The sequence below is a fragment of the Ursus arctos genome, unplaced genomic scaffold (assembly GCF_023065955.2).
Source record: "Ursus arctos isolate Adak ecotype North America unplaced genomic scaffold, UrsArc2.0 scaffold_28, whole genome shotgun sequence".
In the NCBI taxonomy this organism is placed as follows: Eukaryota; Metazoa; Chordata; class Mammalia; order Carnivora; family Ursidae; genus Ursus; species Ursus arctos.
In genome coordinates this window covers 6664349-6691923 of record NW_026622963.1, presented here as the reverse complement: position 1 = coordinate 6691923, position 27575 = coordinate 6664349, and the positions used below count along the sequence as shown (strand labels likewise).

The 27575-nt window shown below is 38.2% G+C and overlaps 1 protein-coding gene across 8 annotated transcripts in view; it reads right to left on the bottom strand.

Annotated features, from left to right (window-relative positions):
* LRRC49 (leucine rich repeat containing 49) overlaps positions 1 to 27575 on the bottom strand; it is a 148257-nt gene that overhangs the window by 114539 nt on the left and 6143 nt on the right. For 3 of the 8 annotated variants that reach the window (XM_048221971.2, XM_048221969.2, XM_026478427.4), the window contains 5 exons: positions 26067 to 26264; positions 25607 to 25709; positions 21534 to 21737; positions 15243 to 15309; positions 5954 to 6097 (listed from right to left, as the gene is read on the bottom strand). In XM_048221971.2, coding sequence (XP_048077928.1) covers positions 5954 to 6097; positions 15243 to 15309; positions 21534 to 21737; positions 25607 to 25709; positions 26067 to 26264 — 716 coding nt within the window. Of the gene's footprint in view, positions 1 to 5953; positions 6098 to 10568; positions 10636 to 15242; positions 15310 to 21533; positions 21738 to 25606; positions 25710 to 26066; positions 26265 to 27575 lie in introns of those variants that run through there. The other 5 variants (XM_048221978.2, XM_048221980.2, XM_026478429.4 and 2 more) reach the window with 3 other exon arrangements.

The window sequence follows — 27575 nt, the reverse complement described above, 5'->3', positions numbered from 1 at the left end:
AAAAGGACTGAAAACTAATGTATCAAATATCCAACACAAAACTTTAGAAAGAAAAAGCAAATAGAGAAAGTAAGAGAGTTAGGAACAAAAATCGATAGAATAGTATTTTTTAAAAGCCAAAGCCAGTTCTTTGAAACTACTAGTAAAATAAACAAACCTCAGGCAATACTAATCAAGAAATAAAGTATAAATAAGCATTATGAGAAACAACAGGAACATGACGACAGAGAGAATAGCTAAAAAAAACGAATTTAGATGAAAGGAAACTATAACATATCAAAATTGACACTCACTATTATTACTCAGCCAATAGTTTAAAACTACCCAGACTATTTTACAGATAAATTCCTCCAAGTATACAAGGAGCAGATCATCTTTAATTTCATATAAAGTGAGATTTATACCAAATAGGAAACCAAAATAGGGAATCACAGAACATTAAAATCGGAGGCACTCAATTCATTTTATGACGCTAGTGTGACCTTGATATCAGAAAAGAACAATAAAAAGAAATTACAGACAAATCTCACTTAACATAGATGTAAATATTGTGAATAAAATATTAATAAACAAAATCCAGGAATGTATATGAAATGCAGCCCATAAAATACATAATAACCAAAAATGCTAGAATGACTTACCATTATGAAATCTTGTAATTTCCAAAATTAATAAATTAAAGAAGAAAAAATCCATATGATCAGTCTAAGAGCTGTATAAGAATCATCTAATAAAATACAACAACCATTCATAAATAAACTTAAGCAAACTAAAAATAAAGGATAATTTCTTCAGACTGATAAATGGCATTTAGCAAACATAGCTAGTGATATGTTTCCTTTAAAATCACGAATAAGGCCAGGATGCCCACTTTTGCTTCTTTATTCAGCTTTGTAAGGGAGGTATGGTCAAACTGGAAGGTCAGTCTAGCTCAGTCAAACAAGAAGAAACAAAACATATAATGATTAAGGAAAAACTATAATTGTTCACAAAAAATTAAAATTTTCTAAATAGAAAATCTAAGATAACCTACAGATATATTATTAGAATTATTAAGTGTCAGAGCATGGTTGCTAAATGAACCAAAACCAACTGTGGTTCCATATACTAGCAACAACAGTAAGAAATCTATTTCTGATCAAAATAATTTACAATAGCAAAAAAAAGTATAAATCTGGAAAGAAATCTAACAAAAACAAGCTATCCACGGAGAAGAACAAAAATCATTAAATGTGACATATACGAATTGAGAGATATGCTGTATTCATATATGTCTTCATATTAATATGCCATGTTCATATTATGATAGTAAAGGTTCAGTATCAAAAATGTCAATTGTCTTCAAATTCAAAGATATTCCAATCAAGCGACCAGTAGGGTTATTCATGAAACTTGACATGCTATTTCGAGAATGTATATAGAAAAAGAAAATAAATAACATTTTTTTTTAAAGGAAGAAAGGAAGGCTAGGGAAGAGAAAGGAAGATTGGGGAGCTCATGCTACTAGTTCTTAGTGTGTAATAGAGATTACAGTTACTAAGATAGTGTTATATTGGAACATTAGACAGAGACCCAACAGACCAGAGAGGCCAGGCACAGACTCGTGCATATGTGGATATTTAATCTGCTAGAGGGAGACACTGCCCAGGGGAGAGGGAAGGACGGAAATAATCCATTTTTCAATAAATGGTGCTGGAACAATTAGCAATCCATATGAGAAAAAAAGAAAACAAAGCTGGATTTAAATTTTACACCACAAGAAAAGAATCATTTCCAAATAGATAAAACATGTGAAGAGCAACTTCAAAACTTCTGTTAGACAACACAGAAAAATATCTTCATGTCCTCAACCTTTAAGGAAGGATTTTTCAAACAAAAAAACCAGAAACCATAAAGAAAACTATTTGATTTTTACTTCTGTTCCTCAAAATACAGCAGAAACAAAAGAAAAAGAAAAAAAAGGAAAAAACACCTGTCATTCCAGCGGGCAAAGGATAAGACCGTTCAGGCAATCTAAATGAGAAGCAGTCTCAATTATCACAAAAGAAGAAAGAGGGAAGGCATTCAGCCTCACTGGAAATTCAAATTAAAATCTCAATGCAATGTAATTTCAGAGTTAAAAGACTGGCAAAAAATAGAAGGTCTGACAATATCAAGTATCAACAAAAACGTCAAGTTAAAGGAACTCCCAGGTAATACTGATGGAAATGTAGTTTGGTTGTACCAAATTTTTGTATCAAGTTTTGGACAAAACTTGATGATATCTAATAAAATGAAATGATGAGCATAACCCTGGCACCCAGCAATGCCTCTCCCAAGCTCTACCACTGAGCATTCATTGTTCAACAAATGCAGGTTGCGACCAGCTTTTCATTGGTTAAGAGATCAATTCAGTAGGTTGAAACCAAAGTTTTTGATAGAAGAGCAAGGGTAGGCATAGCTTCTTGAAATGCTTGCTTCTATTATTTATAACGTGCCCATATAAATATTTAATAACTGGGTATTTAATAACTGGGTTTTCATGTAAATTTTATTTATTACCATAGATTATGGTCTGAAAGCCACTGTCCTAGAGAAACTGTTATACATAGTCACCAAAAGACATGTGCAAAAATGTTATTTGTGACACTTTTTAAAAATAAAAAATTGGAAATACTACTGTCCATAAGTAGAAGAATGAATAGTTAATTACAATCTTACAATGGAATGCTACATAACAATGAAAATTAGTGAACCAGAGCTACAGATAATAACACAGACAAATCTCAAACCATCTTAATAAAAGCAAATTACAGGAAAAAAGTACGGTATGATGAACATTTAAAAGCATACCAAAAAATTACTTGCTATTGTTTCGGGAGGGGTACATACATATATGGCAAAGGAAACAGACATTCATGGGAATAAACACCATACTCAGAATTGTGCTGACCTCTGTAAAGGAGGGAGGGAATGTGATGGGGGAGGGTTACACATTAGGCCTTAACTATACTTGAAGGGCTTTTATTTATTAAGTTGATTGGTAGACAGACACACATGTTGGTAATATTTCCCATTCTTTTCAGAATGTCTGAAAGGTTTCACAATTGTTTAAAAGGGAAAGCTACCATATAAACAAAAAAAACATTTGGTTTGAAATTTATAAAATCTCCCAGAAAAAGATCAGTGACTTTAAACTACAATAAACACACAAACAAAAACTTTTCTGCATCAAAAACATCAGAGAAGTTTTCTGATAAGATAGTGAAGTAGGTAACGCATTTGTTTCCTCCTACATGATTTGATGGGCAACAATAAAAATACGCAAAATGGGTAAATCCACGGAAATGCTAAAAACAAGAGAGTCATCGTTAAGCGATCCCCACTTTTTGTGAATTTCAGGGAGCTGGAAAGTAGACGGGATCTCATCAGCGATAACCCCGAGAAACCCACAGCTCCGAACTGGCCAGAGGCATGCTGCACCTCGGCCACAGCAGTCCTCTCTGACCAAATGCCGTCTTACCCCGTGCTCACACTCAGTACACGCAGGGAGCGGAAGTGGACAGTAGTTAACTGTGGCTAATTAGGCAGACGTGTAATTAAAGGTCTGTCTACTCAACCACTATTCCCAGAGCAGCAGCTATCCCACCTCAGCCTCAGCCCACTCCCACCCCGGCCACGCACACACACAGGCAATGTACAGAGCAGCTGGCTGCAGAAACCCTCAGCTGGAGCCTCGGGGTCTGTTCTCTCAGCAAAGCAGAGGATCTGTCCAGGAAGGATGGAGAGTGTGGGTGTTTCATCCATGGAGACGGTTAATAACTGCTGCATTAGAACCAGCGGCGGAAAAGGAATGGCAGTTTCACCCGGCAGAGAAGATAGTAAAGTCCTTCTATCCCCCAAATAGTCGTTCTCTTATTTTAGCAATTACAGAGTGAGCCTCCCTCTTCCCTTCCGCTCACTCTAAAGGGAAGCCTGCCAACGTGTGGGATTCAACAACTTACACAAATCCAGTGATCATTCTAGGGAGAGAGCTTAGAGTTAAAAAGACCTATTCGACTGTGCAGGAGACCCAGTTAGTACTTAACACAGTCCTTCATTTAAGGATTACCAGCCACTGAAGAAAATCAAAACCATGAAAGAAAAAAAGAAAAGCAAAAGAATAAGTGTGATAACTGACCCTAGAGAAAAGAAGAGACACTGGAGGAAAAAAAAAATGAATCTTCAGATTTAAAAGTCTCTTGGCTGTTTTAGGAAAGGATGCTTTGAAAAAGAAACAAAAGTTGGATCCAGTCTTATGTATCCTTACATGTATATTCAAATTTCCTATAAATTAATATGCGTGATACTTATCATCATGATGATACCATATGCATCATACTTTTTAAATCTTTTTAACTTTTAGAAGCTAATACAATTTCCTTTTTCATAGATGTTGGCTGCTGCCTAAGCTATAACAGTAATGATCACACATGATACTCACTGGGAAATTCACTAAGCAATTTCCTGGATACACATTATGTACTTTCCAAATGTAAGAATACAAGACAGGAATATGCAAAAGTCAATAGATGTCCGTGCCCCACTCTACCAAAGCTTTTTGGATTCTTACCATACCCAATGTCCTGAGGACAGATCGAGTCCAGCGTGAGCAGTTCCTAGACTCTCAGCAATGTAACAGATTAACTCCATCTGGATGTCTTTTAAAATAAACAAGCCATTTCCAACATTTAAATCCAATCTGGGGAGGGCCTGACAGAATTTAGGGGCTCTGGAATAAATCCATGTCTTGGAAAAAGGTTCTGAAATTATCCCAACCTCCGAGAAGATGTGAGCATTACTGAGCTCTGATCTTCTGGGAAAACTTCAAAATGAAACCAATCTGTACAATGAGGCCTAGAGATAAGGCATCAACTGTCCGTCAACCTTTCCAAGTGTGCCATTTATATTACACTTAATTATTTACTAGGGAACTCAATGTCTCAAAAAAGTGAAGAGTTAGATTGTGCCTTTAAAAGTACTTGAATGATATCCACAGAGAACCTAGTATTTTCCTATTGCACGTAAAGAAAGGAAGCTTGTTTAAAAAAAAAAAAAAAGAACAAATGTTTTTATATATCATTAGAAGTCTTCTTGGCCCGTATCACATCATACAGCCAAAAGTCCTATTTCTAGTGCTCCTCACATGTGCACAAGTACAAAACACCCGAGCATCAGGCTGTTATTTCGTTACTCAACTTGAGTTCAGCTATAAATCTAACACAGTTCATCTTCAGAGTTCCAGAGTCGCCTTCCTGTAGTTTTGCCCCCACAGTGTGAACTTGTTTCCTCCTGCTCACATGCCATCTCTTGATCACCTTTATGTCTTTCTTAAGATTCAACAAGCTAAAAAGGATCCTAGAAATAATCTAGCCCAAGGCCGTCACTTTAGAGAAAAGTAAACGGACACTTACAGAGTTGACGATTTACCCAAGGTCACCCAGCTAATGAGAGCTGAAGCTGTGAGAGAACGAGTCTCTGATGCCCTGCGCAATGCTTTCTCCACTATACCAGCCTGCCTCTTTCACCACGGCAAAGGAAATGATATGCATGTCTTCACAGCCCTCAGCCTCTCCTCTCTGTGCCTTTTTCCCTCCTGGTCCAACAATTTACCAACTTCAAGTCACCAATAACCTTCTTTCTTATTAATTCTACTCCCATGATAAAACAGGAAAGAATTCACTACTCATATTAGCTAATTCATTTATTGATAATACTTCTGTTTCTAATTTTACATTTATCTTTTAAAATGAAAAACACCTTAACATTTCTCAAATCAAAATATAAAGCTTAATAATTATATCCACAATTAAATTCAGAAAAGAACGTAAGTTACCATAGATTCTTACTTTGCATGAAGCAATGCCATAACATTTATTTCATTTCCTTAGAAGAAAAGGCAGAAATCATATATCGATTCCATTTTAATACTCACCACAAAAGTGATTTGATTGTGTCGCAGGTTAAGTTCAGTTAGTGAATCCAGCCCATTAAGATTATCAACGTGACTTAAAAGGTTCCTGGCAAGATTTAAAACTCTCAAATCACACAAATGACTGACGTTTTCGATTTTGGTAATCTGTTAAAAAATGAGAAAGGGATGATTAGCAGGCAAAATTCGCATATATGCATGTTATAAAAACCCTAAAAATAAAATATTTAGTCACTGGATTCAGTGACAGGTTTATATGAAGATACTTAAAAATGTATTTCCAGGGGCTCCTGGGTGTCTCAGTCAGTTAAGCACCTGCCTTTGCCTCAGGTCGTGATCCCAGAGTCCCAAGATGGAGCCCCACGTCAGGCTCTCTGCTCAGCGGGGAGTCTGCTTCTCCCTCTGGCCCTCACCCTGCTCTCATGCTCTCTCTCACTCTCTTGCTCTCTCTCTCAAATAAATAAATAAAATCCTTTAAAAAATGGATTTCCAATTTCCTCTGCTGTAGATAAGAAGTCATTTAACTTGTGAAAATTAACTAAAGGAACATATTTTATAATTGCACCACAGTAAATGTTTGAAGTAAATTTTATCAAATAATCAGCAAGGCCATCCTTGGGGGCATCTCTAATTGCCCAATACTGTGCCAGGTCCAGATCAAGGTGACAAGAACTCTCTGCCAAATAAAAACTTACTGTGAGTCCCAGGCAGAAGCTCACCATGTTTCGACCAAGCAAGACAGCCCTCTGAGAGGAAAGGCAAGGAAAAGGAATGCTACCACACCCCCCCTGTTCATTCCATTTATACCGCAGGATCCTGAAAGCCGTCAAGAGTCTAAATGGAAAAGATACAAAGAGCGAGGATCCCGAGTGGAGAGTGAGGATGGATATTCTTTATTAGTGGAAGTGCTTAAGGGAAGAGACAGATAACCTTTAGCCAGAGTGCAATATGGTGGACATTAAGTGTTCAGAACAAGAGGACTTGAGTCATGGAACGGGCACATACACACAAACTCTGACCTGCAGCTGAGGAGCCCTGACTTGCACAGTAAGGTAGGGTAAGGAAAAGCTACAAAGGATTTTAAGCCCCACTAGTGTAAGAGAGCAAGCACAGCGAGATGGTTCTCTATGACACGTAAGTAGGGGTCCTTGCGGGGGACTTCGTCAACCAACTACTTAAAGTTAACAATGAGTCATACAAGTAACACTTTTCTTCCAAACATTAAAAAAAGTTTTCACCATCACTAGAGATTTTCTCATCTGTACTGTCATTTCGGTACAGATGAGAAAAAATTTGAAATTTTTTATTTAACACTTCAAAGCGGATGTTGGCTAAAAGAACGTTTGCTTAGATTTATAATCCAGTTTGCATGTTGTTATTGGACCTTCTCTTACATTCAAGAAATACCATCTAGATTCCATCTAGGTTCAAAAGGGAAAACCTGTGTTTATTATAAATTCAGTAATACATAAAGGTGACATCTGACCATGCTTTAAAATTTGTCCTAAGATTTTTGGTCTAACTAATGTAAAATGAAAATAAATAAAAATTATAAAAGAAGAAACAAGGTTATCAGTATTCGTAGATGATAGAATTATGTACAATGAGATGTGGACAAAAGCATTTCAAAACTAAATAAGTGATAGAATTTTAAATGTACAGAATCAGCAAAAAGCAAAATAGACACTGTGAAAAATCAATGTCATCATAAGCTTGAGAAATTCTCCTAAAATACTAAGGAAAAATGGAGATAGGAAGAATAAAAGATAAGATGGGAATGTGGAAGACAAATAATATAGATGTAACAAACACAAATGGAAAAGCAAAATTTAAATACATAAAATAAAACTTTTCTGAGAACAGGAAAAATAAAAATATATAGAATGAAGGGGCACCTTTGTTACATGACATACATGGAGTGTCTTCCCCCTTCTGCTACTAAACCTGGGGCATTTCTTTTAGAAAACTACCTTACTCTAATTCCTTGGTCATGGTGGGACTGATAATTAGAATGCCTACCTTGCAGAGTTACCTTTTCTTAGTTTGGTAACTCTGAAAAGGAACATTACTAATTCTAAAATATGGGTATCAAGAAGTAATTTTTAAAAAGTCACTGGGGATATTGTTCGGCTTCTTGGTTTGCAATCAGGCCAGAATTGTGTGCAACGTCTCTGATGAAGCCTATTACGCACTGCAGCCATGGACAAAGTCACAGTACGTTATAAAAATTTCAGCGAAAGGTGGTGTAGGGTGGTGTAGGCTCTTGATTAGTTAATAAACTTCATAGCAAGAAGAAGAAATGATGGGAATGTCCGAAAGCCCAATCATGGGTCATACTGATCAGAGAGAGGGTCTCCAGGAGACTGCAGGACTTCTTAATGCATCTAGGAAAGCCGGATACTCCAGGCTCATCTTTATGGAGAAGAGTAACCCAGACTGCTCTGTCTGGATAAAGACAACCTTCCGACTCAGCAATGCTGAAAGGGCAAGTGTCTGCTTTCAGTCAAGCAGTCACAGAAAGGGCAAGCTCTCCCTGAAGGAAAAGATGGCCTTGAAAGAACAGATCCTTCCGGAAGCACATTTGTGTCCATGTTAAAGCAAGCTTTTACCAAGAGAACAAATTCTGGAAGACCAAAAAAAAAATCTACGTCAGAAATTGAGAGCCAACCTCTCAGATTCCTCTATATTCTTCACTATTCAAATATAATCAATGGCTAAATCTTGATGTTTCCACTTTTTAAATATTTATCCAATCTGCCCCCTTATTGAATCCCTATTGTTACTACTTCAGGTCAAGCCACCACCACTTTTCACACAGATTACTGGATTAGTCTCTCAACTGTTCTGTCTCCAGTTTCGCCTTCCTGCACCTCTTTCCATCCGCCAATCTATCTCTTGAACAATATTATCACTCCTCAGACTATTCTCACATCTGGAAACCAATTACGGTTTATTTCACAATGTACACCAAATATCTTTTTTTTTTTTAAGATTTTATTTATTTATTTGACAGAGATAGAGACAGCCAGCGAGAGAGGGAACACAAGCAGGGGGAGTGGGAGAGGAAGAAGCAGGCTCATAGCAGAGGAGCCCGATATGGGGCTCGATCCCACAACGCCGGGATCACGCCCTGAGCCGAAGGCAGACGCTCAACCGCTGTGCCACCCAGGCACCCCACCAAATATCATTTTTATTTCTAATGAAAGTAAGCTCTGAAAACAAAAAATATTCACTTAATTTCCTTTAACTACCTGATGCTTTTTTTTTTTTTTAAGAATTGGACATTGCTTCACCTTGAATACTTTATCTCCTGACTTTTTAGAAGCCTAAAGTCACCAATGCTGTCTTTGCTTTGAAATATTCCAAATTTCTGCTTAGTGGATTTAGATATTTTGAAACAAGACTTGGATTTTCATGTAAAACTTCCTTCTTGTAGTTATAGAGCCTTGAGAAATAATTTGTGTGATACAAATATTTAATCTCAATACGTGGAATAAGTACAAACACAAAGCTGAAATTATATGACATAACACAGGTCAGCTAACAAGGAATAGAACATTTTTCATCAACTTAACGGTTGGTAAATACATATAGATCAAGTGATATGTTATTCATATACCAGGATCCCTCACAGATCTTGGGTAATGCCCAATGAATTCTTAAAGGTAGGGGCTCCTGGATGGCTTAGTTGGTTAAGCATCTGACTCTCGATTTTGGCTCAGGTCATGATCTCAGGCTTCTGAGATCAAGCCCCACATCAGACTCCAAGCTGGGTGTGGAGCCTGCTTAAGATTCTCTCTTTTTCTCCCTCTGCCTCTCACCCCCAATTCTTGCCCTAAAAATAAAAATATATGTATATATATATATGATAAAAAATAAATAAAATGAATTCTTAAAGGTATATTATAATGTGAAAACTATATAAATATGTTTAATCATATATACATTGAAAAATAAACTTTAAAAATCGTTACCATAAAATATTGCAATTAGTTATGAATAGTTTTAAAAATAGTGGGCTATAAAAAAATAAAAATAAAAAATAAGTAAATAAAATAAAAATAGTGGGCTACAAGATAAAATAGCAATTCCTCAGGTGTGGCATACAAAGCCCTCCACGATCTGGCCTTTCCTACTTCTCTCCCCTCATTTCTCATTGTTCTTCAACACAGGCTAAATTCTCAAGCAGTAAAAAAATACCGTGTTGGTTTTCGTCTCAGTGCTTTTGCATATGATATTCTTTTACTGACAAAACTCTTTAATTCTTCTTCCCCTTCCACCCTCACCTAACTGGCTAGCTTCTCTACTAGAGTGACACTAACCAGCCTGCAGAGCTGGACAGTTCCCAAGCCACCAACATCCCTCCCATTCCGTGCACACACAGACACACACAGATGGGGCTGGGTGAGATTAAAACCTAGCGGATGTGGTCTGTCTAGATCCATCAAGGTTTTCATTCATTACATTAGCTTTTTACCAGAACGACTGGGACTAGCAGCTGTTAGAAAGCCTAGAGAGATCACACTGAAGTCTGCACTTGACCAGCTGCAGGTGGCAGTGACAGATCTTGTTAGTCAACAGGCGGGGACTCATGGATCATTCCAGAATGTACACTTACCACCTCAGGAGAGGCTCTGCCTTCTGCGGGAGTATGTAGCTCATGTTGCTGTTCATAAATAAATACATTTCAAAGACAAAAATTTCAATGGGAGAGCAAAGGACTAAAAAACAGTCAAGGTGCTCGGAGAGAGAAGGAGGGGGAATATAACAAACCAGACAGAAAAATTCAGACAGACCGACAGAGGCAAACAAACTGACCCAACAGAATAAAGAGTCCAGATTATGAAGTATCGGAAACAGAAATCAAAACTACAAAGAGACACTACTTTATACCAATCTAATTGGCAAAAATTAAGAAGTATGACAATTCCAGAGCTCTGGGTGGTGGCCGCTGCTGGCTCTGGCTTCCCGCCGGGGGAGGGCGACGTGGCTTGGACAGCAGATCTGTCACCTCACGCCCCAAGCCCACCCTTCTCTCCTCAGCACCCCGCTGCCACGGCAGCCCAGCAAGTGGCCCAGATGCAGCCACCAAGCGTGTGGTGGTGGGAGACAGAGCTGCAGGTAAAAGTTGCCTACTGATTGGTTAAACCAATGATTCTCTAGAGAATACAGCCCCACTGTCTTTGACAACTACTCTGCCAATGTTATGGCAGATGGAAAACGGGTGAATCTGGGCTTATGGGATACAGCTGGACAAGATTATGACAGATTACGTCCCTTATCCTAGCCACAAACAGATATGGTCATAATTTGCTTTTCTCTCCTGAGTCCTTCATCATTTGAAAATGTTCGAGCATGGTGGTACCTGAAGTGAGACACCACTGTCCCAACACCCCTATCATCCTGGTGGAGACTAAACCTGATCTCAAGGACAACAAAGACGTGATTCAGCACCTGCAGGAGAAGCTGACTCCCATCAGCAGCCGCGGGGTTTGGCCAGGGCTAAGGAGATCGGTGCTGGAAAGCACCTGAGTGCTCAGCTCTCCCGCAGCGAGGCCTCATGGCAGAGTCGGATGAAGCTCTTCGAGGATTCTCTGCCCTCCACCGGTCAAGAAGAGGAAGAGAAAATGCCTGCTGCGGCAAATGTCTGGGCCCCTCTCCTGCCCTGTCCACCTCGGAACCTTTATATGCTTTGCTCAAATATGGTGGAACCTTCGCACACAGTGCCAAGTTTTTGTTACAGATTACTTTTTCCATAAAACCATTTTGAACCAATCAATCATTTTTAGGTTTTATTTGCTTAAAGTGTAAGACTTCAAATATTCACATTATAGTAAAATTCAGCCCTAAAATGGCAGGCTCTCTTAAAGTCCTATTTTTCAATGTGAACTAAGTTCACAATGCTTGTGAACTAAGTTGCATTGTTGTGCTGAGAACACTAGGCGCTAAACCACTCAAGATCTTTGACTTTAGGAACAGACTGCAGGAAAACACTACGGAGGTTCCTCAAAAAGTTAAAAATAGAGCTACCCTATGACCCAGCAATTGCACTACTAGGTATTTACCCCAAAGATACAGATATAGTGAAAAGAAGGGACACATGCACTCCAATGTTCATAGCAGCAATGTCCACAATAGCCAAACTGTGGAAGGAGCAGAGATGCCCTTCAACAGACGAATGGATAAAGAAGATGTGGTCCATATATACAATGGAATATTACTCAGCCATCAGAAAGGATGATTACCCACCATTTGCATCGACATGGATGGAACTGGAGGGGATTATGCTAAGTGAAATAAGTCAAGCAGAGAAAGACAATTATCATATGGTTTCACTCAAATGTGGAACATAAGGAATAGCACAGAGGACCAGAGGGGAAGGGAGGGAAAACTGAAGGGGGGGAAATCAGAGAGGGAGAAAAACCATGAGAGACTCTAGACTCCGGGACACAAACTGAGGGTTTCAGAGGGGAGGGGGGTAGGGGGACAGGGTAGTTGGGTATTAAGGAGGGCATGTGTTGTGATGAGCACTGAGTGTTCTACACAACTAATGAATCATTGAACACTACATCAAAAACTAATGATGTACTCTATGGTGGCTAACTTAACATAATAAAAAAAAAAAGACTTGTTTATATCAGAAAACCTGAAAAACACAAAAAAGTATAAAGGAGAATAAACAAATCCCCTAAAACTCTAATACCTAAAGATATTTCCTGATTACATTTGGTATATTTCATTACCAAATAAAATCTTATTTTTATTTCTAAAAAAAAAAAAAGAAGAGACTGCAACATCTCAAGTTTGGAAATGCAGACACTTCCTAATTAGTTTCTGATAAGAAAGCAGCAGAGCCTCCTTCATGAAATGTTGCCATGTAATGTACCAGTAATTTATCAGTCTGCATCCATTCCCTAACACTGGACTTTACGTCCTAATGGAATGAGTGTAAGGACTCCAAATTCTTTGGATCAATCTTTCTGATTTTGTAGTGAGATTTTTAAAAAGATTTATTTATTTTGGGGGGGGGAGGGGCAGACGGAAAAGAGAATCTCAAGCAAACTGTGCTGAACATGGAGCACCACTGGGGGTTTGATCTCACAAGCCTGAGATCACCACATGAGCCGAAACCAAGAGTTGGACACCCAACTCACTGCAGCAATCAGGCGCCCCCGTGGTGAGATTTAAAAAAAAAAAAAAAAACTTCATGATACGCTATTGCTGAGATTTTGAACAGACCTCTTACTCCCACATCCCTCTGATGAAGCATCTGCTCTAGCCGTGGGCGCACTGGGGTGGAGTGTGTGCAGCATGGATGTGATCAAAGAATGAAGACAGCTATTTTGACAAAATATGGAGGTTAATTTACACTACATTGTACACATCATAATTAAACTGAGTAAAAGTGTCACTGATAAAATTTTAAAAGGTTCATCTCTGTGAAATGCAGTAAATGATGAGGAAAGATCGGTATTATCACCATTTTAAGCTTTTTCTTAGACTGGCCACCCCTCCTGAAATTGGGCATTTAATTAATCTTTGAACTGGTCATTGCCATAGTTGCTAACTTAGTGCTTTTCTTATAGAATCCCTTCTTGATGAGCGATATGCCTTCTTGTATTATAAAATCTTTCTGATTGATAATGCATTAGAAATTTTTTTTGTAGATTAATAAAAGCGCATTCCTATTTCCTTGTTACTTTATTCAAAGCTAATAAGCATTTTTCTTAGTTTTCTGTAACTAGGTGTAAAAATTACAGGTTGCAGCTTTACAGTTTTTGAAATATTTTAGATATTCCTAGACTATGAACTTTCTTCACATCACTGTCTTGCCAGATCACCAACACCATACCTTGGTGAACGCTGACCCTCCTCTTTGTCTCACCCCCCTGGACACACACTTCCGTCTGCTCTGCCTAACCAGGTTCCTCTGGATTTGTGAGGTTCTGGAAGCTTGTGCTTGTGCTAATGAAGTTCTGTATAACTTACCCACTGGCAAGAATATAAAGCTGGACCTTTCAACTACTCGAACAACATTTTTTAAATTGACAGTTGTAGAATTGTGGGGTATTTTTACATTGATCTTTTGCTAATGTAATTGGTAGTATGTTTTGCATCTATGACTTAATAAATCCTTGAGTCATTAAAAAAAAAAAAGTATGACAATTCCAAATGTTGAAAAGAATGTGAAGCAACAGGATTTATCCTGCATTACTGGTGGGAGTATAAACTGGTACAACCACTTTGGAAAACAATTTGACATTATCTTTTAACGTTAGAATTTAAATAACTTCTGTTCTATCAGTTTCACTCCCAGATATATACCCTAAAATACATATGGTATATAGAAGAAACCCATATAAGAATGCTCTCAGAAATGCTATTCCTAAAAGGAAACAAACAAAAGGCAACAACCCAAATGTCTATTAATAATAAACTGGAGAAAAAGGTTTTCATATAATCATTCCATGGAATTTACAACAGCAAAAAGGAGTAAACTACAGTTACTTAATCTAAATAGATTAATCTCAGTAAGCTACTGTTATATGCAAAAAGCAAACACTAGATGACAATATATAGTATGATACCTTTTTAAATTACAACACAATATTACTAAACAAGGTATTATTTACACACACATATGTGATAAAACCAACTTAAAAAAAATCCACAAGGGAATGATAAATGTGAAATCCTGGATAGTGGTGACCTCAGAATATAGGAGGAATACCTAAGTAGAAAAAAATCATTAGTAATATTCAAGTTGTTGGGCTATGGTTGGAAAATAGGTATTTTAAAAATAATAAAAGACTAGGGGCGCCTGGGTGGCTCAGCCAGTTAAGTGTCTGCTCAGGTCATGATCCTGGGGTCCTGGGATCGAGCCCCGTGTTGGGCTCCCTGCTCAGTGAGGAGCCTGCTTTTCCCTCTCCCTCTGCCTTCCACTCCCCCTGCTTGTGTGCTCTCTCTGTCTCTCTGTCAAATAAATAAAATAAAATAAAATAAAATAAAATAAAATAAAATAAATAAAATTTCAAAAAGACTAAATAAGAAATGAAATTATCATAACTATTAAGGATTCCAAATGTTTTAGAAGTTTCATCTGTCATGCTCAGGAATTACCTGCTCAGGAATTACCATATCTTAAATAAACAGGCTTAATACGTTAGAAATTTCAGTGAATCAGTAAAGTAACTCTTGAAGTACTTCAACACAAGTATCATTGTTAAAATTTTATAATACCAAATTTTCCTAGACTTTTTTCCTGAAAAGAAAGAAAAGGGCTTTACAATACCTGATTTCCATGAAGGTCCAAGACATCTAAGCTTTTGAGGTTCTCCAGATTCGAAATTTTCTTGATTCTGAAATTCAGAATAAGTAGAGTAGAAATATGGATGTATCATATTTATTGTAAATCAAAACATGCTAAGGCTTAACTCATCTTAATTTACTCTTTCTCTCTATAGATAAGTAGACAGATATAGAGATAGCTATAGCTATCTCTATATAAACACGTATGCATAGAGAGATTATATGTAACTATATGTAAAACAAAAACACATTTCCCATTGATTTAATTAGAATGTTAAAGATGCAATCCCATTGGGGGAAATGTCCCAAAGACAGCTTAAAAGTCGTATCTTTAGGAAAAAGCAATTCTACTTCTAAGAGCCTTAGGACAAGGCACTTATTCAAGGCAGTTCCCTTCAGAATATGATCTAAACCCCCTACCTCAGTTCTCAAGGCTCTAAACCTTGCCACTGCTGACTCTTCCTCCAGGCTTATCTCCTACCATGGCTCAGGCGCTCTCTGCTCTAGCCACAGGGGCTTTCTTGCCAGTTCTAACCTGACAAGTTCATTTCTGCCTTTGGGTGTTTATCCTTCTGCTCCTTCTTCCTCAGTGTTCTTCACCCAGAACTTAGCATGGTTCACTCCCCCTTCCAATCTCCAATACTCTCTCCTTCCCCCGCTTTAATTGACTTCATTGCACCTATCTTTGCCTAAAATTATATTGCTTATGTGTTTACCTTCTTATGATCTCCTTCCTCAACCAAAACGTGAGCTTCAAGAGTGCAGAAATTTCAACATATTCTCTACTCCCCCCCCAGCACTTATAAAAGGGGCTGGCACTGAGCAGGAACCCAAGAAATATTTGTTTAATGAATAAATAAACATACACTAACTAAATAGATGAGTTTTATGTACAAGAGTATTCATAGGAGGATTATTTATCACAGAGATAAATTAGACACCACTTAAATGTTTTCTACTGGACCTGCTCAGTTTGTGAATATTTGGAATTTTTGATTTGCCATCTTGTGAAAAGCTACACTTTGCTATAAATTTTAAAACACAGCATTTTATCTCTAAAATGCTCCTTCTTATATGCCTTAATGATTAGGGCCCACCCATTGTCTCCCTCATTCCTATCTTTTCTGGCTACCTTATCTACCCAACTGCCTCCAACTGGACAGTTCAAACAAAATGAAACAAAACAAAACAAAAACTACTTCCTTTTTATTGTTTTCCCTCCTACAGATCCTATTTTTTCGTACTGCCATAATTCAGTAGAGGGAAAGGAGCAATGGCAAAGAAAGGGTAGAAATGAAGTTCATGCAATCCATTTCGATAACCATCTGCCTATCACTATTTATTTCTGTTGTCAGTGCTTACTGCCTCAAAGAACCATTTCTACCTTCCTAAATGTTTCCAGAACCTGGATCATCCCTTCAAACTTCATATACGCTGACTGCCATGTAAACATAATCCCAGTTTAAACTTCGAGAATTTCCATCTCCATGTGATCTCAGCCATCTTACATCATTGCCAACTCCAGAACTATATCACCACAACCAATTCAATCCAATTTGGTATATAATATTTATCACACACCTATGGCCCATCACAATATGACAGCAGTTCTTCTCCCCCTTATTTCTCTCTCTCTCTCTCACACACACACACACCACTCCCCTCATCTTATCTTTTGTTCTTCCTATCCCTATTTTTCCTTAGCAGTTTAAAAGAATTTCTCAAGCTTATGCTGACACTATCAGATAGGAAAAGAGACAAGACTGTTAGCAAAGTTGTTCTTTGCCTGCTTTGCTCTTGAAATACCTAGAACAGTTGGAGAAAATTAAAATACCCTAATAATATGGCTTAGGAAAGAGTGATGCTCTCTAACAGCACTCTGACCTCCCAGCTATTAGAGAAGCCTTTTATGCAACTCTTTGATACTGCCAAGCTCACATTCCCTAAAACGGTGGTTCTCAAACTTCTGTGAGTATCACAGTCATCTGGAGGGCTTGCTAAAATATAGACTGCTGAGGCCCACCTCCAGAGTTTCTGGGCCAGGGGCCAAACATTTGCATTTCTAACATGTTCCTAGGTGGTGCTGATGCTGCTGGGCCAGAGATCACATTTTGAGAAGTATTACCTTAAAATACAGACCTCCGTCACCAAATCTCAACTCTCTTTTCATATGAGTTTCATGAGGATGAACTCACCTACTTTGAAAGTCCTAAAGCATGTTCTAATGAAATAATCAGAGAGGCAAAGATTTATGGATGAGGAGATTTATCACAGCAATATCACAGCAAAGAAAAAGGGACACAACGTAAATGTCTAACGCATGGAAATATTAACTAATTATTACACATCCATCTATCTACGTTATGCAGCTCTTAAAATGTATTTTCAAAAAATGTTTTTTCAAACAACATTTAATGATACGGGAAGATGTAAATAATAAAATATATTCAAGTGAAAAACACACAGTATAAAAACCGATTTTGTAAACTGTGATATGGTGGGTATAGAAGAAAGAGTGTTGGGTGCCTGGGTGGCTCAGTCGGTTAAGCATCTACCTTTGGCTCAGGTCATGATCCCAAAGTCCTGGATGAGTCCCACATAGGGCTCCCTGCTCAGCAGGGAGTCTGCTTCTCCTTCTACCCTTCCCCCCTGCTCATGATCTCTCTCTCTCAAATAAATAAAATAAAAAAAAAAAAAAAAGAAGAAAGAGTGCTACTCAGCATAGATAACCAAAATGTGTAAATAAGGCAAAGGAATAACTGCATGTCCTTTCAATTCATATCAGAGCACTGTGAGCAAGCTTATCTAAGGGTCACCTAACACTAGTGATTAGAGCCCAAACTCTGTAGTGTTATATACTAACTGGTAGAAAACTGATTAAGATATAATGATGATTTCTGCCAGGTAGGAATGTAATTTAGTCCTTTGTGTTAGAAAAATAACCCAGAGGGTTATGATTTTATTGCTTTGTAGGACATTAACCTGTTTTATAACCTAAGCGTATTCTGGCACTCTTTACTTTTCATTGATCAGTTTCTCTTATCCTCCTTTTGAATCAGCTTTGTCATCCTACTGGTTCCTTCATTATTGAGTTAATTAAAACATTGGCCTGTTAATTACTATTTGTCTGAGAATTGTATTTTTAACATTTTGAAAATTATACACAAGGGATGGAGACGGTCTCAGCCTAAAGTTCTCTGATTTGGAGGATCGATGCTTTGTTTCTGTATCTATCAGAAACCCTGGGCAGTTTTAAGGTACTTCAATCCCAGAGACCTTCATGTGCAGTAAGCCTTCCCACAGAATTCCACCAGGGCCTCACATACTATTAAGCTATCCAGTAAAACAGTTCCTATATATTGTGACTTCAAGCATTCTTTTAGCTTTGACATATAGTGGCTTTATTATTCTCATTTCAGACTTGGATTGCCCAGGTGAATAGGGAAAAAAAAATAGATAAGTAGCTCGCTGTCAGTTAAACCCAAGACCAATCAAACATCTCGGTGTCTTGTCTTCGTGAACTACCTTTATCACAGATTCTTTCCCCACCCGCAACACCTAATGACCTAAAAAAAAAGATCCAATTCTAAAGAATTCAGAGGAAGATGAAGGTATCAGTTGACCAGGAGACCACTGCTTAGATTAGGTATTGATCTGAGGAATCCACAGAATCCTAGTCAGTTCCCAAAATGACCTGAAAGATTTTTTAGAAGGAAGTTCTCCCATTAAATGGACTGAAACTAGGAAAAGACAAGCCTCGCCCATCACATCAGCAGTTACAGACCCGGAGGGGTATGTCAGAGCCCATCTCTGCAGCCTACGTTATGATACTGAGGCTTGCGTGAGGACCTCACCTCAGAATCTATATGAAGGCTAGGCTCTTCAGGTGTTAGAGGCAAATCCTTAAGTGGAGACCTTCAAGGAAGCAATAGGAAAGGAATATGGAATCCCAGAGCCTGGTGGAGAGTTTTGTATCTATAGTCCTGGGTGATCAGAAAAAAAATACATAGAAGTTCCACCCATTAGCCTGTGATCATGAGGGCACCAGAAGATCTCATAAGGACAAACAGGAACACAAAAAGCAGAAGAGTGAGATGGCAAGAACTTCAGTAACGCAGTGGTACAGAAGGACCGGGGGTTCCTCGGTAGCAACGCAAACCTCACATACAGAATCTGAGCACAGTCGTTGTAGCTTTGGGGCAGAAATCTTTGTGGGAGCTGCTTGAACTTAGAAGAATATGGTTGCCCTGATTTTAACATCTGGTTCCATTGTCTTGGACTAAAAGATGGTGCAGCGCTCTGCAAAATGAGAGGGAGAAAACTTCCGGGACTCCCCCAGCAGGGGGCAACAGTTCATCCAAGACAAACCAGGGGAGACAGGCTAGCAAAGGAGCTGCTCTCTCCTTGAGCACTTTTCAGCCAGGTTTGCCTAAAGTTCACTAAGGTACTGCCTCAGGTTAGACTTGCATCTTCCGGGCTCACACAGCTGACCTAAAAACACAAGGCGGACGGGCACTGTTAATACTTCAGAACCGTGCATACTTCAGAAACACGCATTTTGGAGAATGTGGAAACTTGTCTTTCTTTTTTATTCGAGTACACTAACAGCTCTAAAATTGCTTAATGGCTATTTTCCTTTTGTGAAAAAATAAAGTAAAACATGACCAAACGCAAACAAAACAAACAAAAATGTGAAGTAGAAAGAGGAAGAAGAGACTGCATTAGGTTGCTTTTACCTGACCAAGGTAAGGCTACAGCAAAGGGCATTAGGTCCCTTAGACTTGGAGGAGCAAAGAGACCTCTGAAAAGGTCAGAAGGTCAGATGGACTGGTGTCTTTGAGCCCACAACTTCATTTTTAAAAAACTTAAAGAGGTTATTTCCAAGAAGCCAGGAAAGCTGCAAGTAGAAGCAGGAAGAAAAGGAGACTGAGTTGATTTAAAATACTGGGAGCCAGGAGCAGCTCTTAGAGACTCTGTTTAAAACCAGCAAAGGAGATCACAAATGCCACTAGGACAGACTCCGGGACTGAAAGGAGGGCATAAGGCAATAGTGCTAAAGCGTGAATGGAAGCTACTCAAACAAATCAAAACTCCAAGGATCAGGACTAGTTAAGAAATCTCTGGGAGAGAGAACAGGAGCACCTCGAAGGGAATGCCTTCAATGCATGAAAAGTTGACTTCTCACTTTACTCCCTCAACTGCTCCACTGGGGTACTCCTACTGCATACAGGTTATACATATCTGACCTTGCAAAAGTCCCTTTACATCTCCATTTCTTCATCTGTGAGATGAGAGAACTGGTCTCTGAGGTCACTTTCTGCTCTAACACTCCATGCTCCTACCATTTCCCCAAATTCCCTCCAGCTACCATAATGCTCGGTGTAACGCTGGAACCAAGTAGAGGCGATAAACTACATTGGTGGGAACTTTCAAGAAACCACAGAGAACAGACAAGAGCCTAGGATTCTGGGGCATGATCTTAGAAAAAGTACCTTATATTACCACTGGCCAGTGAGAATAAAGAGGTAATTCGAGATCCATGCTATCAGGGAGGAGGTGGGGGAAGGGGAGAGGGGAACCAAGCTTGGGTATAATGCTGTATCTAAAATTCATCATTTGATACCATAAAAGTTATTTCTGGAGTATGCTCAACAGCCCTTCTTCGTAGGCACTGCAAAAGCTATCCAGCAAAACAGAATGGAGAGAAAAGTCATAGACAAATATCAAGGAAATTAGTCAGAAATTGTGTAACTGCACTACATAATACAGCCTTATAAAAAGAACTGGGGAAGTTCCTATAGGATGTAATGTTAAATTCATACTGAAAACACCATCTGAACAAGAATCAATCAGTAATTTGACAAACATGAAATAGCAAACGTCCGCCCGCAGTCAAGCACTGGGAGGAATGATAAGTGAAACACACATAAACCTAAAGTGAATCCACACACTTACAAGATAGCCCAAGAAAACATAAAGTTAAGGCCAAAGTCTGCTATTTACTTCCATATAAGATATGGCACTGGGAAGCAATGGAAATAATAAAATACCCATTCAACAAATACTATTTGGTTTGACTGTCAGATTGAATCTCGTAAAACAAATTATGACTGCATCTTAATCCATTCAAATAATCTTACCAATTTTAGTCAATTTGTTTTTTTTTTTCAGTGTGTTCGTTTCTTAAGTATATTCAGTTCTGAGTTGCCATCTTAAACCAGAAGTCTCAATATTAGCCCTGAGTAAATAAACAAATCTGTTCTACAAAGATTACCTGTTTTTCCCCAGCAGAAGGACACGGAGGGATCTCAGAGTAGAAAGCCCACTGATTTCTTCAATTTGGTTATCATATAAATCCAAGAATATTAGCCTCTGTAGATTAGAAATATTTTGGATCCGAGTTATAAAATTGTGTTGGAAGTTCAACAAACGAAGGTGTTCCTCTCCATCAATGATAGGGCATACAGTCAGCTTCTGCCTAGAAAACATTTTAAAAGGTTAATAAAGTTTCGATGTGACAACCTGCCTCTTCTTTTTATTATTACAAATATTATTAATAGTATCTTTGTGCTCCCATGCTGTGAGGAGAAAAAAGCTAAAGAGAACCACTTCTTGGCTCCAGGAATGGAGCATCCTAGATCTAATTGTAAATCACTTCTATAAAAGACAATATACTTTGACAAAGGCAATTATTATAATGAAGTCTAAGATCTCATTGTATTTAAAAAAATCTCCAATATCGGTTATTTCACATAAAACTGACTTATCAGAAAACACTCAATGTAATTGCTTTCTGAAGACTGCAATGATTCAAAGAGCCATGTCACATAACCTAAGAGATGTCCTTGCTATCAATCCACTGATACAAAGACTGCCCAGGCAACTAAGTTATAAGGGAAAAAACAACAATTTATACACAGGTCTCTCAGAGAACCACAGCCTCTTGAGCTGGACTACATCTTAGGAAAAGTAAGAAATTCAGACATCTACAGTTCACTATGATGGAAATAGCTGCATCCTGAAATCCATTAATGGAAAGGTGGTCCTTATAACACATTCCCTCAGAAGCTTAGACTTTAAGAATGTTTACATGGTTCAACATTAACTTTAGACTTTGCGGAACATTTAGAATGCTATTGGATAGGATGAAACCTTACATCCTTTCAGCTGTCTTTGAAACACTAAAGCCTCTATTATGCAAAAAGTTATTATGTACTACATGTGAAGTAAATACATACAAGGTCCTTTAAGAATTCCACTCTTGTAATAAAATGACCAGAGAGGAGTGATTCCACTCTGACGTTTTCAAGAGTGTTCAAGGAAAATGTCACTGTATTGATCAGTGTGTGAACAACTATAGGAGAGACTTATTAGTACTTCCTTTCAGTAAAAATCAAGCAAACGTAACCTTGAAAGAAAATAAATCAGAATGCTACAAGCATGAGTGAAATTGTGGAGGTGATCAGAATCATCCTCATTTATAAAGATGACTGGCACAAAGAAATGACTGAATGCAAACAGTTGACAAAGATACGATGTTTAAAAATACAGATCCTGAAAAACTCAGTTTAAAATAGAAGAAAAGTAAAACATAATAGACAAGAGTTTAATTCTTTTCTGTGTGCTTATTTAGAATTCATTTCACGCACTCAATACTACCACATTTGCTTCTTGTCTTATAAATTATAAATTAATAAATGACAAGTATTCTAGTTTAAAATTTACATCTTTATCAGCTTAGCAAATAACTTTGTCTCCTTTTTCCTGCTTCAGTCTTCCTCTGTTTCTCAGTTAAACTTACCAATACCCCAGCTTCTAGTTCATCCAATTTTTGAGTCAGTCATCACTGAGAAAGGAAAATAAATAATCTCGGACTTCTCTCTTATATAAGTTACTATAGCTTGAAATAAAGTCACTTTCTTAGATTCCAAATCCAGTGACTAAGTCCAACTGCAAGGCTCACTTGTCCACCCCCTAACCCCCTAAGTCCCTGCCATGCAGTAAAACAAGCAAACACACACACGCAATAAGCCAGTGCTTTCCGAGGTGGTAAGGCGGGGCCGGGCGGGGTGGGGGTTGTTCTGCCTACAAAATCCCTGAGTTGCTCAGGGCACCTCCTGTCCCAATACCAGATGCATATTGGACAATACTTTTGCCTCTGCATATCCTACTTGATACTGGAACAACAATACTGCAAAACTGTCATGAGAGTTAGTGCCCTCAAGTGGTGCTCTGCCTACAACACAACACATCACACCCTCCGGAGAGCTTTTTCCCAACCATACACACAGATGGTCTATGACAATTCACTGTCAGTTGTGTCCTGCTAATGTAAGAAGTTTGCTTAACTATTTGCTCTTGGATGGGGCGCCTGGGAGGCTTAGTCAGTTAAGCATCTGCCTTAGGCTCAGATCGTGATCCTGGAGTACTGGGACCAAGCCTCATGTACAGCTCCCCGCTCAGTGGGAAGTCTGCTTCTCCTTCTCCCTCTGACCTTCCCCTGCTCCATTTCTCTCTCTCTCACTCACTCTCTCTCTCTCTCTCTCAAATAAATAAGTAAAATCTTAAAAAAAAAACAAAAACAAATATGCTCTTGGAAACACACTGCTAAGCTAAAGGTATGCATAGCAGCATTGGTTTTTCTAGACTGGTTATAGCACTAACATAGGATAAGGGTGCTTCATCCACCATTCTACTGCCAAGGGCTTCCTAGATTTGTTTTATTTTTTTATTTAAATTCAATTTACGTAACATACACTATATTATTAGTTTCAGGGGTAGAATTCAGTGATTCATCAGTTGCATATAACACCCAGTGCTCATTACATCAAGTGCCCTCCTTAATGCTCAACACCCACTTACCCCATCCCCCACCCACCTCCCCTCCAGCAACCCTCAGTTTGTTCTCCATAGTTAAGAGTCTCTTATGGTTTGTCTCCCTCTGTTTTCATCTTATTTTATTTTTCCTTCCCTGCCCCTATGTTCATCTGTTTTGTTTCTTAAATTCCACATAGGAGTGAAACCATATGGTATTTATCTTTCCCTGACTGGCTTATTTAGCTCAGCATAATACCCTCTAGTTCCATCCACATCGTTGCAAATGGCAAGATTTCATTCTTTTTGATGACTGCATAATATTCCATTATAGATATATAATATTCCATTTTATATATGTTTGGATTTTATATATACATATATATTTTACATATATATGTGATATATATATATCACACCTTCTTTATCCATTCATCTGTTGGTGGACATCTGGGCCCTTTCCATATTTTGGCTATTGTGGACATTGCTGCTATAAACATTGGGGTGCATGTGCCCCTTTGAATCACTATGTTTGTATCCTTTGGATAAATACCGAGTAGTACAATTGCTGGGTCATAAGGTAGCTCTATTTTTAACTTTTTGAGGAACCTCCATACTGTTTTCCAGAGTGGCTGTACCAGTTTGCATTCCCACCAGCAGTGTAAGAAGGTTCGAGGGCTTCCTAGATTTAAAACTAGGAATCAAATCCTAAATATATTCACTTGTTCAACAATTTTTTAGTCTATTTTGTCCCAGGCTCTGTTCTAGGTGCTCAGGATACAGAACTGTACAAAACTCTCAGAGTTTGTGGAGCTTATATTCCCGTAGGAGGAGACAAACAATAAACCTGATAAGTAAAATACTTCGTATGTTGGAGGGTGATAAATGCTAAAAAGAAAAATAAGGCAGAGAAGGGGGTTGGGGAGTGTCAGGGTGGAAGGGGTAGCAGCTTTGGAGATGGTGGCGGGGAAGGTTATCCCCGACATAATGACATTTGAGTAAAGACCTGAAGGAGGTTAGGGAGTGAACCTACAGGTATGTGGGGGAAAAGCATTCTACGCAAAGGGAACATCAAGTGCAGAAGTCCTGAGGTATAAGCATGCTTGGGGTATTCAAGCAGCACCAAGGAGACAGGTGTAACTTCAGCAGAGTGAATGAAGGAGAAATTAGGAGGTCAGGCCAGTAACGTAACAGGAACTCAACTGGATAGGGCCCAGAAGGGCCCATATGAGGACTATATCATAAATTTTTCTATACTAAAATCCATTTTTATCAATGTCATAGTCTAGAATTCCTATACTACTCTTTCAGGGTATAGGTAAGCTCTGTTATATTACATGGCTATAAAATCCGTCCCCACCCCCCTGGAAGAAAAAAAAAAAAAGTGGTAACAGTGACTACACCTATGTGGGAGAACTGGGGAGCTGGAGAACAAGAGATGAGAGAACGACTTTTCTATCTTTCCAATCCTGTACCATGTTTATGTATTATCTAGCCAAAAGAAGAAACGAAAAGAAAAGAAATTGTCCTCACCTTTCTAGGGTCAACCTGTCTGAGTAAAGAATTTTCTCTTCAGAAGAACGTTGCAGAATGGGAAATGATGGCATTGATGAGCTTGCCAGAGTAATATGATCACCTATTGAAAAGGACATACAAATTACTTGATTAAGAAAAACCTTTAAAATCTTGAAACTAAAGTCACTTTATATTTGGAGAACTTTGGCATCTACAAATATCTTTTCTGGAAAGTACAGTTTCCATAGACTCTCTACACTTAAAATTAATTACTATATATGAGTTTGTTTCTTTCCTCCTCAACCCTAAACTCCGTGTTCTGTATATATGTTCCATATATACGAAATCATTTTTCCCTTGCCCTACAGATCGGCTGAAAGTACAGAACTACTCTAGCGCTCTCTCTACCCCTTTATAAGGCTGACTCCTAATACTAAATGTTAACTCTCTTAAAACTGAGATGATAGTCCCTCATTACCAGATACATTTGGGCCAGCACTATGACAGCCCTGCCGGATTCTGGACTTTGAAGGTGTCTGCATGGAAGAATCTCCAAATGCTGATAAGGAGCTCATGGCAGTTTTCATTTCCAGCCCACATAGTTCTGTCACGTTTGGCGTGGATGAGATGCATGATGATTTATTACGAGGCGAAGGGCTTATTACTCTTCCATCTCCTTCAAAATATCAAAAAGTTTATCACAAAGCTACACAGTACATGACTTTGCTACTGGAAATACAGAGAAAGTAGTTTTGGATAGCAGATGTATCACTTTTTCTTTGTATGTTCAGCTGCTATTAAGTAGAAATATTGCAGAGACCAATGGATGTGGATAAATACTGTACATTTGTAATTAGGGTCCACAGGGTGTATGATACCCCTACGAGGTTTATAGGCTGTTGGCCCTATAAACCTGACTGCCATTAAGTAGCTTACGGCAAACTGGCAAACACATATGAAATTAATAGCCCATATAGAACAATGTAAACAAAATGCAGAATAAAAAATAGTATCAGCTATATATTCACACATAAATGTAACCGTTATTTTCCACTTAAGAAGATGGGTTTGGTGGGAGGTGGATATTAAGGTCTATTCTAAAGAACCAGAAGAATGTAGAATGGTCAAGAAGAGATGCTGGGAAGTTCCAGAAATGAGGTAAGATTTGAGTAATGGGTCAAAGGGATCAGTTTGAACATCAGAGGAATCTACGTATTTTCTTCTATAAAGAGAAATTTTCCTGAAAGAGGCAATTGATGTTGAAGGGAGCGATAAGCAGTAAAATAGAAACTATGGTTACCACAGGATTCTTCTGCTTAAACAGACCAGTAAGGTGAAAAGAAAAAACAAAATCTAGGATGCTAACATACTCTCTGGGAGACCATCAGACAATATGATGACAACTTAAAACCAAGTTCCATATAGCACTATTTAAAAGCTGTCAAGCAACGATATTTGCTAGCTTCTATGGGTCTACAAAGCATAAACCGAATTATCACACACCCTTCGTCTTGCGCAAAATAATCAGTGTTCATACTCCACTTTTCTAAATATCATGAAACATCAAGATAACTACTAATGATATTCTAGAGTATATGCACTCAGAATTGCCATCATGTTCACCAATGAATGGCTCTTGTGACAGGATTCAGCTCCTAGCAGGATACCAAAGCAACCATGATTCAGTAAACTGATTTGGAAATCAAAATTCAGATGGTTAAAAAAAAAAAGAAACAAACAAAAATTGGTCCAAGGATTAACTGATGAAGGTGTAACTGGTCACCTAAAGATGATAAAGGTAAAACTCCAAACAACAGACAACCTTGATTTCTCTTATTAGTATCAGAGTTAGGTTTTTAAATCATTTTGTTAAGGCTTCAAGCCAATCCTCAATTTAAGAGGCAGATTTACCTTGAAGACTTGGGGTATACAGGAAATAATCAAAGAGTAGTTTCATTTATGCCTAAAGGAGTTTTATCTTCACACT